This window comes from Anabrus simplex, chromosome 1, assembly GCF_040414725.1.
Source record: "Anabrus simplex isolate iqAnaSimp1 chromosome 1, ASM4041472v1, whole genome shotgun sequence".
Classification (NCBI taxonomy): Eukaryota; Metazoa; Arthropoda; class Insecta; order Orthoptera; family Tettigoniidae; genus Anabrus; species Anabrus simplex.
This window is the reverse complement of record NC_090265.1, coordinates 62,455,627-62,471,102: the sequence shown is the minus strand read 5'-3', so window position 1 is coordinate 62,471,102 and position 15,476 is coordinate 62,455,627. Positions and strand designations below refer to the sequence as shown.

General features: G+C 39.5%; 1 protein-coding gene and 4 non-coding genes across 5 annotated transcripts in view; 1 reads left to right on the top strand and 4 right to left on the bottom strand.

Moving 5' to 3' along the window:
• Positions 1-225: 225 nt before the first annotated feature.
• Positions 226-299, bottom strand: TRNAS-CGA (transfer RNA serine (anticodon CGA)). The gene has a single exon. It is a non-coding gene; the product is annotated as a tRNA-Ser (tRNA).
• Positions 300-522: 223 nt separating this feature from the next.
• Positions 523-596, bottom strand: TRNAS-CGA (transfer RNA serine (anticodon CGA)). Its single transcript has one exon. It is a non-coding gene; the product is annotated as a tRNA-Ser (tRNA).
• Positions 597-819: 223 nt separating this feature from the next.
• Positions 820-893, bottom strand: TRNAS-CGA (transfer RNA serine (anticodon CGA)). The gene has a single exon. It is a non-coding gene; the product is annotated as a tRNA-Ser (tRNA).
• A 223-nt stretch (positions 894-1,116) lies between these two features.
• TRNAS-CGA (transfer RNA serine (anticodon CGA)) lies at positions 1,117-1,190 on the bottom strand. The gene has a single exon. It is a non-coding gene; the product is annotated as a tRNA-Ser (tRNA).
• Positions 1,191-6,932: 5,742 nt separating this feature from the next.
• The window catches only part of mRpL38 (mitochondrial ribosomal protein L38), a 49,586-nt gene continuing 41,042 nt past the window's right edge, over positions 6,933-15,476 (top strand). The window contains exons 1-3 of the mRNA XM_067138805.2: positions 6,933-7,100; positions 8,718-8,864; positions 12,514-12,722. Of these exons, the coding sequence (XP_066994906.2) occupies positions 6,971-7,100; positions 8,718-8,864; positions 12,514-12,722 (486 nt within the window). The 5' untranslated portion in view covers positions 6,933-6,970. The remainder of the gene's footprint in view (positions 7,101-8,717; positions 8,865-12,513; positions 12,723-15,476) is intronic.

Below are 15,476 nucleotides of genomic sequence, written 5' to 3'. Positions count from 1 at the left end.
TAAATTATGAGCTAGAAGCTCAAATTGTAACTAGTCTTTTCTGGGTCTTCCCAGTTTTTCTACTTTGTACCTGACTACCTGTACCTGATATATTGTTTGTTAAAATGTAATTTCTGAAAAGAAATATAACCTTTAATCGAAAGCGACTTTCAACCTATTAGGTCGTGTTGCGTGCATTTAGTACGTGTTGAAGAGATGTTAAGTACAGAACAAAAATGGCCAACCAGGCACCAGTGGGATCCGAACCCACAACCTCCCGATTTCGCGTCGGTTGCTCTACCAATTGAGCTATGGTGGCCCAGGCCATCTTTGTTCTGTTGGAAAGGATCTAAACTACAGGTCTGGTACTACTACCATCACACTGTAGAGTGCGTTTAAGTTGCCCGTTGAGGGCCAAGTCAATGAATATTGAATTTTCACGGCCACATTGTAATCGAAAGCGACTTTCAACCTATTAGGTCGTGTTGCGTACATTTAGTACGTGTTGAAGAGATGTTAAGTACAGAACAAAAATGGCCAACCAGGCACCAGTGGGATCCGAACCCACAACCTCCCGATTTCGCGTCGGTTGCTCTACCAATTGAGCTATGGTGGCCCAGGCCATCTTTGTTCTGTTGGAAAGGATCTAAACTACAGGTCTGGTACTACTACCATCACACTGTAGAGTGCGTTTAAGTTGCTCGTTGAGGGCCAAGTCAATGAATATTGAATTTTCACGACCACATTGTAATCGAAAGCGACTTTCAACCTATTAGGTCGTGTTGCGTACATTTAGTACGTGTTGAAGAGATGTTAAGTACAGAACAAAAATGGCCAACCAGGCACCAGTGGGATCCGAACCCACAACCTCCCGATTTCGCGTCGGTTGCTCTACCAATTGAGCTATGGTGGCCCAGGCCATCTTTGTTCTGTTGGAAAGGATCTAAACTACAGGTCTGGTACTACTACCATCACACTGTAGAGTGCGTTTAAGTTGCCCGTTGAGGGCCAAGTCAATGAATATTGAATTTTCACGACCACATTGTAATCGAAAGCGACTTTCAACCTATTAGGTCGTGTTGCGTACATTTAGTACGTGTTGAAGAGATGTTAAGTACAGAACAAAAATGGCCAACCAGGCACCAGTGGGATCCGAACCCACAACCTCCCGATTTCGCGTCGGTTGCTCTACCAATTGAGCTATGGTGGCCCAGGCCATCTTTGTTCTGTTGGAAAGGATCTAAACTACAGGTCTGGTACTACTACCATCACACTGTAGAGTGCGTTTAAGTTGCCCGTTGAGGGCCAAGTCAATGAATATTGAATTTTCACGACCTTTATTTTAAAATTTTAAATTCATCTTTGACTATCGTAGATAGACCCATTCCAGCCCGTACCTTCTTTCACCTCTGCGTTCCACGACAACCCCGAAACAATTATTATTATTATGATTATTATTATTATTATTATTATTATTATTATTATTATTATTATTATTATTATTATTATTATTATTATTATTATCACCGTCACAGACACTCATTGACAGAAATAATACTCACAATAAATCGCACAAGATAAACACAACATCACAATTACTCCGCACATCGAAGACCGACTCCAATCCTCAGACCGTAATTTTTAAAAACATGGCGACCGAAGTAGCCGGATTCCTGGGATTGGCCAACGCCAAAATATCACGTACAATGGTGGTAATTTAACATGATAAATATAACATCATAGGGAAAACACTTTTTCACGAATGAAAACGCTTCGCCAACAAGTACGCACCACATATAATGAACTAAAATCACATATATTCAACTAGAAAAGAGAATAACAAGGTGATTATTTAGACATTTCATTTAGTCAAATAACATTTTCTCTTAGATTTCACACGGGTGGGTCGGTCAAAATGCATGATAAAACTGTTAAAATGATATTTAAAACATCATTTTGAATGTTTCAAAGTAAATTAACGTGCGAAATTCCTCAATTTATTCGCTCTTATGAGAACTATGAAACATAATTTGTTGCCTTAGTTTTGAAGTGGTGGACAATTTCTTATATTCAGCACACAGGGAAAGGTAAGTACCCGAAGTAATAATATTATTGGATTTACGTCCAACTAACTACTTTTTACGGTTTTCGGAGACGCCGAAGTGCCGGAATTTAGTCCTGCGGTAGTTCTTTTATGTGCCACTAAATCTACCGACAAGAGGCTGATGTATATGAGCACCTTCGAATACCACCGGAGTGAGCCAGGATCGAACCTGCCAACTTGGGGTCAGAAAGCCAGCGCCTAAACCGTCTGAGCCACTCAGCCTAAGTACATCCGAAATAATTATGTTAACCCATTGAACGGCCCTGGTAATGCTAATATAATGTTGACATATGGCATAGCAACACTTCATACAATGATGGTAACCTTAGTAATGAAACGTTCAGGCACTAAAGATATAGCCTAATAGATTTCTACCCATTAAAAATAAGTGCAAAATCTCTGTTGATTCTAAACATTGATATCCAACCACATGGACGAGCTTCAGTTCGCTGTAGTCTGCTTGATAACAGATAACCACAGCATGAATCGGAAGGTGTTGGTAGTGTTAAAACCCTGAGTTACAAACCCAGCTAAGCCCTCCAAGTCACTATTTCTTCTGTGTAACAGTATACAACAAATAGGGAATCTGCCACCTGGGTGAATGTCCTAAATGCAGAACAGTATTGATTGATTGATACAAATTGCTCCATCTCTCACACTTTTGTTATACTCCACAGTTGTGTTATACTCCATAAGATCCAGCCAAACATTTCCACAGGCAAGCACAGATTATTGTAAAATACACTTGCATCTAAATCACTCGACACTTTAAAAAACATTCACACTGACGGAATATCACAACATCGATTATATTCTATCTAAATTAATATTTTTGAGGAATACGAATAGGTTCCCCGTTTACAATTAGAGAAAAGTCTTCCCTAACCTCAGAAATATTCTCAAAATAATTTATGCACACTACAGTTTTGCCTTAGACTTCAAAGGGGTCACGATGTATATTCCTAATCCATCTCTCTCTAAATATTGTATTCCGTAGAACACTTAAGAATGGTTGTAAGAGAGATATCGTCGTAGTTAGACAAACCTGGCTCACAACATGATCAAAACCAACACATTCTCACATTACTGCGTATAATTACAGATCCCAAGTGTCCACTGACTCATATAAATACACTCGCTCACGTATACTCTACAAAGAAACTGACATTTATAGTCAATTTTCATGAAATTACACCGACTACATACGATAACAACAAACCAAAACAAACGCACATTTCCAACATATCCGGCTACTCGATTCGCCATCTTTGAACGATCGAGAGTAGCATTAAGGTCTGAGGATTGGAGTCGGTCTTCACACATCATAATGTTAAAGTTCGCCTAGAACAGAACAGAAACCTGACATCTGCACCAGCCGGTACCGTCCTTTGAGCTGGTACGAGTACACGACAAGGTAAATAAATACATAAAGATAAAATTAATCACTGGGCACATACCCCCACACAAACATAATCACCAAAGTAAAGAAAACTTACCTTTAGATAACAAGAAGTCCCCGTGGATACTAGAATAAAACTGGTACAGTATTAACCGGTACAACTAATTGAAAGAAAGACCAACCAGATATGGAGTTTAAAAGGCTTTAATTTTAAAACATTGAAGAGTGTTTAACAACTAGGGAAAAACAATGCAATTATTTAGGCTTAAAGAGCTGCAACGTAATGAAGTTAATTAATTAATAAATTTAACTTAGATTACTAGGAAAAGAAGAAATTAACGGTTAACTCACAAATTCAAAGACGGCCGTCAATTAAATTAAATTAAAAGAAAACAATCTGATACCTTAAGTAGGCCTACGGCAGGAGTTAAGTTACCTATCTGCAATCTCAATGAATTTCCACCAAAATTCGCAATTACTTTTAAAGTTTCAGAAAACACTTGACCAGATTCAATTTTTTTGCCATGAGCTTTCACAAACGTCAAGATTTTAAAAGGTCTCAATTATGAACCCGAAATAGGCCAAAAAAACCACAACAGAAAATCGGACGAAAATAAACAGAGATTCCCCGAAAGGGTCATTAAAACATCAATCAAGAAACCAAGTACACCGAAAAAATAGCGCAGAATGCCGAAGTCATGCTCCAAAGGAAAAATCCACCCTCAACATTAAGTCAAACAATCATCAACAATCATTAAAAATTAGTAAACGTCGCCATGGTTACGGAGCAGGCAAAATTTACGAGGTACCAATCCCAAGGGACACACAATAATGGAAAACGAGAAAGAACAAAGGAGACTCAAGGATAATGAATTATCAGAATTAAGATAAAATAGAGAGAAAGCATGACACCAAAATGAATAGAATCAACAAGGGAACGAAAACTAGAAATAGACGCTTGTGGGAACTCTTTCATGCATTACACAAATGAATTATACATTTCTTTAGAGCGAAGCAAAACCACCCCGTAACTCCCGAGAACATTACTTTAAATATAAAATAACAATAGCCAAAATTTTGGGAGCAAGCTTTTAGAAAATTACAAATGAGAAACCCATGTTTCAGTAGGAGAATTACCAATACTGAAAAGTTCTTTCCTTTTTTAGTGATTACATTAATTTCAAGAATCAGACGATTTCCAAAGCACCGCTCAAAGTTCGGAAAATATTCGGAGAGGAAGATTTATATGAAGTCACAGACTCATTGATGATGAAGACTTGATGCATGAAAATGTAACTTACAGTTCCAATATAGCTTCCAGGTTCTGGAGACGCGTTGTTTACATACTCACAAATTTATTCGCCGTAGTCGTACTTAATCCACTATTAGGAAGGTATAACCAATTCTAAATATAAATGAAGTTCTTGAGGATGAACAACATCCTCGCGCATCAACGGTTTTATCCGTAATCCATGGTTACACAGATTGCTCGCGTAGAGCCACAATGAAGTTTGCTTCTGATCGCCATGATAGCTTCCAACAAACAACGGGCCACTACAAGCCAGAGAGAGAGAGGTCCATTACGTAACAATCCTCGCTAGCCCTGATTAGCCAGCTACATAGGCACGGCTAAGAGTCACGCTCGCTTGCGCAGAAGGCAGATACTAGTTTAGCGCTGTTTGGCACAGAATACGCGAAACACCAACAGACAGTTCTTGAATGAAAATAGTATAGAGAGTTTTAGGCAAGTCGAAATAATATGTTAGGAGTACGGCCTCCAGTAACTTAGAAGTAGTCGTAGAAAACAAGTTTGAAAGATGACCATGATGTGATACAAATTTCTACAGCGATAGCCGGCCCAAACATGAATGGGGAAGGCTAAAAACGTTACTTCGGTAACACATCTAGTGGCCAAACCGTGAACTCGATCGGGCCATCTTTTCATCGATAAATGGATAGCTATGTCCCCACAAACGGGCTAGAAAGAGGACTATTTGTAGCTCGTTAGTCCCCGCAGACATATAGTAAATAAAGAGGCAGCGCCCTATCTCGTAGCATCAGTGTAAGTGAAGTCGCAAACGTGCGGCTGACGCCATCTTACGTCACTACGGATCTATACTACTATAAACATGTATTTTGTTGTGTTACATGCAGTTTTGGTTTATGTTGTTTTTATGTACATTTTACATTAATTTTTTGGCAAAATACTGTGTGGCAAAATGGTGAATACCTGCGTAGTGTTTGAGTGTGGATTTCTTCTATTCACGTCGAAAGAAGAGGGAAGGAATAGGAGTTTCAATACACTGCTAAGTGCCTTACATGTGCTCATGTAAACTTGTTGTCTACTTATTAATTCAGTTAAATTCACTATTAAAGATGCCTAATTATGTAGGAGACAGAGTTCACCTTCTTTCGATATATATTTGTAAGCGTTAGCCCTCTTGTGATAGAGTGTGACACAGGGAATAATAATACTAATCATAATAATAGTGTCAACCTCTCTGGATTAGTGGTTAGTGTGATGAGCTGCCACCCCAGGAGGACCGGGTTCGATTTCTGGCTCTTCTACGAAATTTGAAAAGTGGTGCGAGGGTTGGAATAGGGTCCACTCAGCCACGGGAGGTCAGTTGAGTAGAGGGGGTTTCGATTCCTACCTCAGCCATCCTCGAAGTGGTTTTCCGTGGTTTCCCATTTCTCCTCCAGGCAAATGCCGGGATCGTACCTAAGTTAAGGCCACGGCCGCTTCCTTCCCTCTTCCCTTCCAATCTTTTCACCCCCAACCAAGGCCCCTGTTCAGTATAGCAGGTGAGGCCATCTGGGCGAGGTACTGGTCCCCCTTCCCAGTTTATCCCCCGACCCAAAGTCTCATGCTTCATGACACTGCCTTTGAGATGGTAGAGGTAGGATCCCTCGTTGAGTCCGAGGGAAAAACCAACCCTGGAGAGTAAACGGATCAAGAAACAAGGGAGATAATAATAATAATAATAATAATAATAATAATAATAATAATAATAATAATAATAATAATAATAATAATAATAATAATAATAATAATAATAATAATAATAATAATAATAGGTTAAGTTTAGGTTTTGTTAGTAATTGAATAAAAGTGGTCTCGGCCTCTTCTAATTTTTAAAGATTAATGTAAGGATGTCAAAATTACTGTTAAAATTAGAGTGGAAGGATTGGTAAGCTTGCGTCAATCAAAATAGGTGTTAGGTTTATTATCACAGAATATTATTACATATATCTCAGGGTTTGTGGAAAACATGTTAGTCAATTCTCTACCTTATGACACTTGTAGGGAACTATACATAAAAGAAAATCCTTATCTATTAATGCATCGGGGTAGTGTAGTGTGGTAAGATGGCGGTAGCCGCGCGCTTCCGGCTTCAGAATCCTGCTGCTCATTGTCAGTCTATCTGTTTATGGACTATGTCATGGCTTTTATTCTCTTTGGCAGTAGGGGAAATAATAAAAACGTGATGGTGTTAGTTGGTTGGAGGTGTGTCTTTCACGATTTGAAAACTATCCAAATATGTTTCGTTCGAAATGGACATCGTTTAAGAGGCAAAGCGCCCGGCGTTGCCCGAACATTAAAGCAGAGGCTCGAAGGTATGCTTTTCTGTGATAAATATGACATTATTTTGGTAAACATAACCTATATAGTCTGTGTATCTGCAATGGATAATACCATTCCAACATTGTATTTAATAAATGTTAGTAAAATAATACCATTCTAGTAGTGTTATATAGTTCTATAAAGCATTATATGCGTTTTATGTGGCAAACAGTGTGACAGGTATCACATCACGACTTGCAACAAGAGAATCATGTCGATAAGTGAATATTGTAAATCCTAACGCCCATTCGGGTGCCCCTTTATAATGATAAATTATACTTTGCTGAAAAAACGTTGTGTTTAAAGTTCACTATGCCCTCTGTTATAGGATAGAACAGATGTTGCTTCCATTCAGCATGTCTCGATCTCTCCTTAAATATGATAAAATGAAAGAGGCTGAAGTATGAGCGATTCTAGTAATATTATTCCTTTTGCAGCCCCAGTCTCTGTTATGAATGGTGTGAAAATGTTGCAGATGGAATTTTTCTTCAGGTTTCCAAACCACTTTTCTATTTTCAGGAAAATTCCGAGATATAGCCTTACTTTAAGTTGCAGGACATTATATCTATCTTATTCCTTAATAATTCCAATTACTCGTGCCATCACAGACCCTACAAGAACACTGGGTACGAACATAGTCTGTGCTTGCAAGCACCAAAGATGTCCCTGGCCCATGATGGTGGTGATTATTGTTTTAAGAGGAAGTACAACTAGGTAACCATCCTCTATATAACACTAATCAGAGGGAAAAAATAGAAGGGATCCGACACTTTGAAAAAGAAGATATCGGTCAAAGAAAGACAAGGGCCACGAAAAGCGTGAAAATGAAAGACTCCCTAGCCCTAGCAAACCTAATAGCTTCGGGGTCGGAAAAGAACAAGAGTTGACCAAGGGAGGTCAGATAGGATAGATGAAAGTGAGGAGCCTGGCACAAGTAAGTGGAAGCAATGCCAGGACTCAGCTAAGGGCCCCGTCGTCGCCAACCCATGCTCCCAACATTCAGAAACCCTGGGGCCCCTTTTAGTCGCCTCTTACAACAGGCAGGGGTTACCGTGGGTGTTTTTCTACCGCCCCCACCCACAGGAGGAGACCACCTGGCCCATGATACTAAGTAATAGGCCTTAAGTAAATTTTCATTTCTTTCTAAGAAAGAAAACCATTAGGCACATATAAATGAATTATTTCCTTTTAAGTTCAAACCTTGCTTAATCTGATTGATGCTAGTGGCCTAGTGACTGCCCCTAGCTAGACTAGGTGGCCGGTGGCCCACTGATCCAAGCACTATCAACAGTGGGGTGACCATTTCTTTCCTTTCTCCCCTTAATCAACAGCTTATGGACTACCCATTCATGTTGCTTAATTTAACATATCTGGTGTTTCAACATGACTGTTGTTGGTCTTCTTGATAATATGTCTAAAATAATGCCAAAACTTAATCCCTTTATGAAGTTAATAGAAGAGATAGGGAGAAAACATGTTCGAAGACATTGTTATTGTTGGAGAACCTTCAATTTAAAAATATCTCCCTGATATCCTTAAGCTGGTAATCTCGCTTTCCCTATTTTTACTTCTAGTATATTTATTAATCAGTATGAATTTCTTCATTTCAGAAATAAACTACAAGGACCCAGTACTGTCACAGAAAATTGATATAGGATTTAAACCTCCAAAATCACCACAGATGAAAGAACTTTATAAGCAGTTGGGTGCGGTCCGATCAAGTAAAGGCCTAGAGAAATTGGCCAGAACTGGAGAGTGTAAGATGAATTATATTTATTTCAACACAATATTTCAGATCCTTATGAAAGATATGAATTACATTGAATTCATTAGATGCTTATAGGTTATTTTACTAGTGATGTAGACCAGGGTTCCGGTATTCAAACTTTTTGGTTGGCATACCCCAAAAAGTGATTATTTTAATTTTGACTGTATTGAAATTCAATGATTAATGTTTAACATAGTATTGAATAGGTGGTTTCAATAAATTAATGTTTAACATTTAATACCCCCAAAATCCAATAGTTTTATCTTCGTATCTCTGAAGTACAATTATATTGTGATTATACCAGAAATAACAAATTATTGTTGCTGGATGCCACATAATATTAACTATAATAATCATCTTCCGCAGCTTATTCCGCTTGCACAGAGTCCCTGCATGTACTGAGGCATGAAAGAGTTTTGGCTGGGGATTTTAGATTGCATGTCCTTCCTGCCACCACAGGATTTCCCACCCCAGTAAAACGGGGAATCAAACTACATTCGCCAGAATGTTGGGCAAGCAGCTAAGCCGCTACACCATCCTGTTCCCCAATAATAATAATGAAAATAATAATCTATTGTATATATATCGTCGCTGGGCAAAGGAAACCTCGTGACGCTTTCGGAGTAAATTTTACAGAAGGAACCCAAAACTGAGCGGTGATCAGTGGTCAAAGAACTATTCCTGCCATATTCATTGCTTAATGATAGCCCTATTATTCAACCATTGGAGTCTTCTGTTCACTTCTCGAGCAACATGGCAAGTCTTCACAAGGTAGATAGAGAAACGTTGTATTCTCATGAGTTTTCATTACCTAGCAACGATATACACTGAGTGGTCAAAAGTCACGGGAAGGGGTGTCCCATTAGAAAATGTGCCGTGTATGACCCTAAGCCGCTATACCATCCTGTTCCCCAATAATAATAATGAAAATAATAATCTATTGTATATATATCGTCGCTGGGCAAAGGAAACCTCGTGACGCTTTCGGAGTAAATTTTACAGAAGGAACCCAAAACTGAGCGGAGTAGCTGAGCAGTCTGTCACACACACCAGTGTCGTGAAGATGGCAACACGTCGCAAGTAAACCGACTTTGAACGTGGAATGATCATCGGCGCATGGGTCATAGCATTGCAGAGATTACACACGAATTCGGGTTTCCGAGGTCAACAGTATTGAGGGTGGACTTTAGTATCACAGAGAGAATGTTACCATCCGCATAAACTGCCTCACGGTTAGACCACAAGTGTTTAACGAACGGACATCACATCGCCTGCGCAGAATCATTCTGGGTGCTTGACGGGCTACTGTGAGTCATATCACTGTCCAGTTGAATGTTGGGAGTCAGGAACCCATTTCTACCAGGACTGTAAGGAGGCAACTGCACCGCATAGGCTTCACCAGCTGACAACCAGCTCATGTCTCTTTGCTGACACCTCGACACAGAGATCAATGACATGCATGGGCCCGCGAACATTGGCAATGGACCATGGCACAGTGCCGACATATGGTATGGTCCGATCAATTCCGGTTCCAGTTGTATTGAGCTGATGGGCGCGTGAAAATGTAGCGTATGCCCCATGAAGCTATGGATCCTGCGTTTCAACAAGGTTGTATCCAGATGGGAGGTGGCTCAGTTCTGGTCTGGGCAGTGTTCTCATGGTTGCAGTTAGGCCCTATTGTCCGGCTGGAGGGAGCGCTGACAGGTGCACATTATGCGGACATTCTTTCCGACCATCTGCATCCCTTTCTGGCCCTAGAGTACCCAGATGGAGATGCCATGTTTCATCAGGACAGTGCGCCATGTCACTGCTCTGTGGTGGCACGCAGGTAGTTGGAGGAGCACTCCAGTGAAGTTACGATCATGGTTGGCCCTTCAAATCAGTCGATCTTAATCCAGTCGAACATTTATGGGATGCTGTCGACGCCGGTGTACGCTCCATGAATCCCACACCAACTACAAAAGACCAATTGTGGGTGGCAGTGCAAGATGCGTGGGTCCAGATCCCTCCAGATCAATTCCAACACCTTGTAGAGTCGATGCCTCACCGTATTGCTGCCGTTTTGAGGGCTTGCGGAGGAGCGGCTCGTTATTAACATCACATTCAGTGTCTTCCCATAACTTTTAGCCCCTCAGTGTGTATACTTATGAATAGGCCTATTAATACAGGGTCTTTATTTATGCTTGGCAAGGACTTTCTCGCTCGACCTCGGCCGCCAGTGATGGTTCAGTTGCCGGTTACCGCGCGTGCGTATGTAGAGCAGAATACAGTGCATTTAATCATTATCATGCATTTTACTCACCATGTTTACAGTTTATGCTCAAAAGCATTATCATGCATTTATCATGCATTTTACTCACCATTTTTATAGTTTATGCTGAAAATGTTCCCCATGCGCTGCCAAACATAATCGGCATCTCCTAATGAAGTTTTTGGTTACTCTACCAAGTTCTTCAGCACTGATGGTTGCAATTGCAGCTCTTATATTGTCTTTAAGTTCATCTAGTGTGTGAGGGTTGTTCCCATAAACTACATATTTTAACATTCCCCACAAATAAAAATCACATGCCGTTAAATCTGGGCTACGAGGGGGCCACAGATGTACCGAACACGCTTCAGTAAGGAGATAACGACCTTTAGTCTTTTTTTTATTGTTTACTGAACCTGTACGTTTGAATCTCTTGGCACTGAGCTCTATAGCTGCAGTCGCTTAAGTGCAGCCAGAATCCAGTATTCGGGATATAGTAGGTTCGAACCCCACTGTCGGCAGCCCTGAAGATGGTTTTCCGTGGTTTCCCATTTTCACACCAGGCAAATGCTGGGGCTGTACCTTAATTAAGGCCACAAACGCTTCCTTCCCACTCCTAGCCCTTTCCTGTCCCATGTAAGACTTATGTGTGTCGGTGCGACGTAAAGCAAAAAAAAAAAATAATCCCTTGGCCAGTTGTTTTATTGTCCGATTGATAGGAATGGGTCTCCCTAGAAATTTCGCTCAAAACTTTTGTCTTGTCCTAGCGCACGATTTTCTGCACTTAATGTAAGTATTGTGCAGATATACATGTTCACGTAACGAATATTTCACATACTTTACAGCACTATACACAATCACAATAAAACACTATACAATACGACATACAGTACGCAGCAGCTTCATTGAACACCCTACTATCTTGGAGCTCGGCTCTCAACAACTGCAGGAAGTGCCGGAAACTGCGTGCCCAGCGGCCGGTAGTGGCCTGTCATCGGCGGCCAAAGTCGAGCGAGAAAGTCCTTGCCAAGCATAAATAAAGACCCTGTATTTATGAAAAAATTACTATTGTACTCTACACACGTACTGAAGAAAAATTTAATCAGTGGATTTCAAACAAAATATTTGAAAAAGAACAGTGCAGGATAAGTAAGCAGTACATACCTAGTCAATTCATAGTTCAGAAAGGGGGCTCTGTATATTGATAGACAAAAACACTAAATCAAAACAAGATTTTATTGAAAGTGGGTCAACTCTTTTTTTGAACTGCTCACCAAAAATAATTAGGAGCTATGATAAATTTGCGTACCCCTTGAGATGAACTTTTTTAATACCACTGATGCAGACCATACTGGTGTTATTTCAGTGCTCATTATGTTCATTCTTCCAGTGCTGATTCCTTTGGATGAAGTCAAGAAAGATTGGAAAACTACAGTTGGACCTCAGCAGATAAAGAAAGTTGCAGAACATTACGGCGTATATGAAACTCTCTTTGGAGATGCATATTTTACTCCGTGTGTTATGGTAGATATTCATTACAAAAATGCCGACGGCTGCTGCTTTCCTGTTCATCGAGGGAATGTTATTAAACCTAATGAGGTAGGAAAATTTTGTGATCTTTTTATTTTCATATTTTATTTTATTTGTATGGTTACAGTCAGACGAGTACCGTCCGACTAAAGTATAGTAGAAGTTATCTTAGGACAAGGAATATGAATTGAATCTAATGAGCCGAGCTCGATAGCAGTCGCTTAAGTGCGGGCAGTATACAGTATTTGGGAGATAGTGGGTTCGAATCCCACCGTCGGCAGCCCTGAAGGTGGTTTTCCCTTTGTTTCCCATTTTCACACCAGGCAAATGCTGGGGCTGTACCTTAAGGCCACGGCTGCTCCCTTCCCACTCATAGCCCTTTCCTGCCCATCGTCGCCATATGACCTATCTGTGTCAGTGCGACGTAAAGCAACTAAAGAATCTAATTATATTTTCTTCTTTATTGTAAATGCTTGTGAATTTCTCAGTGCTGGAATGCTATTTCCTCAAATTAATCACCAAAATTGTGGTGTCTGCAACTGACTGTTATGTTTTAACTTCTATAATGGCAAGAAATGTTACTGTTTTATTATAAATACTTACTAGCTTTTACCCATATCTCTGCCTGCATTGACCAGGCTTTGTGAATCCAAGCAATTGTGTCCTTTGAGTTTTGTAAAAATCATTTAGTGGAACACGTAGATGTACCCGTTCTTGATTTTGCAGTGAAATGGAAACATTGGGTTAACCTTGACTGTCAGAGGTTAAACAGAAATTTCTGGGGGCTTATACTTCCAGTGCTTGCCACTGTAATCATTATTCTAATTTTCATGTACGGCCATATGAGACCACGTTAAGCAACAATCATACATTATTGGAAGCATTTTTCACAGCCCAAAATTTTTGCATTCTTTCTCTGGCTGCCTGTCTTCTTTCCCCTGCCCATCCCCTGTTCAATTTCTGCTCATCATGGAAGCTTCTGAAGCTGTCGATTACTCATCTTGCTGTAATGCTAAATATACTTGGCTAATTTTGTTTGTCACTCAGTGGTGAATTGTTATATATCTAAAAAAAATATATAGATGTTGGAATACTATTATTTGCAGTTTATTAGTACAGTGGAACCTCGATATCTTGGATCACCTCGGGAGCTAAATTTTATTTTGTTATCGAAATTTTAGGATATAGAGAATACTGTTCTTCAGCATGTATAGCACATACAGTATAAGCCCGATTTTACATGACCTCAATTTAACGTAAACCCGCATTTAACGGAAGAAATTTCAAGTCCCGACAATTATGCCATAAGAACAATGCAATTTCATATTCGATTTAATGTAATTAATATTACGGCAAAACCCGCATTTAGCGTTAGAAAATTTTAATATTTGCAAGTATTCATTTCTATTCGTTATGGTAATGGGACATTAAGAACGTATGAAAAAAGACAGCATAAGCTTCCTAAGGGTGATTCAAGGCATAAGAGGAATTTAAAGCGCGGTCGCATAGCGCTAAAGCGAAATGTCAGACTCTGATACACATCCGCTGCAGTACAGTAGAATTAATGACAATATACCGTATTACCGGGCAAATTGGCCATGCGGTTAGAGGCGCGCGGCTTTCAGCTCGCAAGGCATAGATATTTCATAGATATTTCATAGATATTTCAGCTCGCACCCGAAAGATAGTGGGTTCGAATCCCCCTGGCGGCAGTCCTGGAGATGGTTTTCTGTGGTTTCCCATTTTCACACCAGGCAAATGCTGGGGCTGTAACTTAAGGCCACGGCCGCTTCCTTCCAACTCCTAGACCTTTCCTATCCCATCGTCATTAAACCCGCGGAAATAAAGAAGAATTCTGCAGCCGCAAAAAAAAATGCGGCATAACGAAAGCCAATGTTCGGCGTCTAAAAATAGTCTTAAGAATGTGTACTGTACAACAAAGGCATTCATATGGTTTTATAAAGCACTTTTTGAGCCTGATTAAAATTTTTTTAAGGAAAAAGTGGGGTTCGTCTTGGATTTGGAGAAATGTGGTGCTGTAATTTTTTCAGAATGAAATTAAAGATACATTTTTACATAGTATTGGATTTCGAAAAATAACAAACAAGTAAGCCGTAGTGTGGATATCATCCGCGGAAACGCAAATTTTGAACAAGCTGATTACCGTTTCATACCGATTTTAATGTGTATGGGGGTTTTCCGACTGTTATACAAAAATTGGATATAAGGACAACCTGCTATAGTGAGTAAATTTTGCGCTTGTGTGAATTCTCGCTATAATGGACTTCTACTATAGTAGTTTGCATGATATTTTATTGCATTTTAAGGCATTGTCTTATTCTACCATAATCTATCATCTATCATTTTACCGAAAATAAGGCATTGCGAATTAGATCCACTGATTGTTTTAAACTCACAATCATTGTTCATTATCATTTGTTTTAAATCCTAGTCAGCGGATACATTTTAAAATTTTAATTATCATATCATGTCGTCCATCTCGTACCATTAGAGATTGATGACGTATGTTAGGCCCTTGTAAACAACAATAATCATCATCAGGTTTTAAATACTATTTTCAAAAATTCAGTGAACAAAGAGAGTCGCATAACACTACAACTGTGTGCAAAATCAATCAGTAAACTTGTTGAATTATATAAATATATTACGTTTTGCTGAATAAATAACAGGAAATTGACTTTTTTTTTAAAATGTAAACACTGTCATTCCCATTCAAAGAATTGTAAATCGTATCTTGTAAGCTTAAACCCTGTATGTTTGTAAATTATAATGTGTCCATTTTTTTTTTTTTTTTTTTTAATA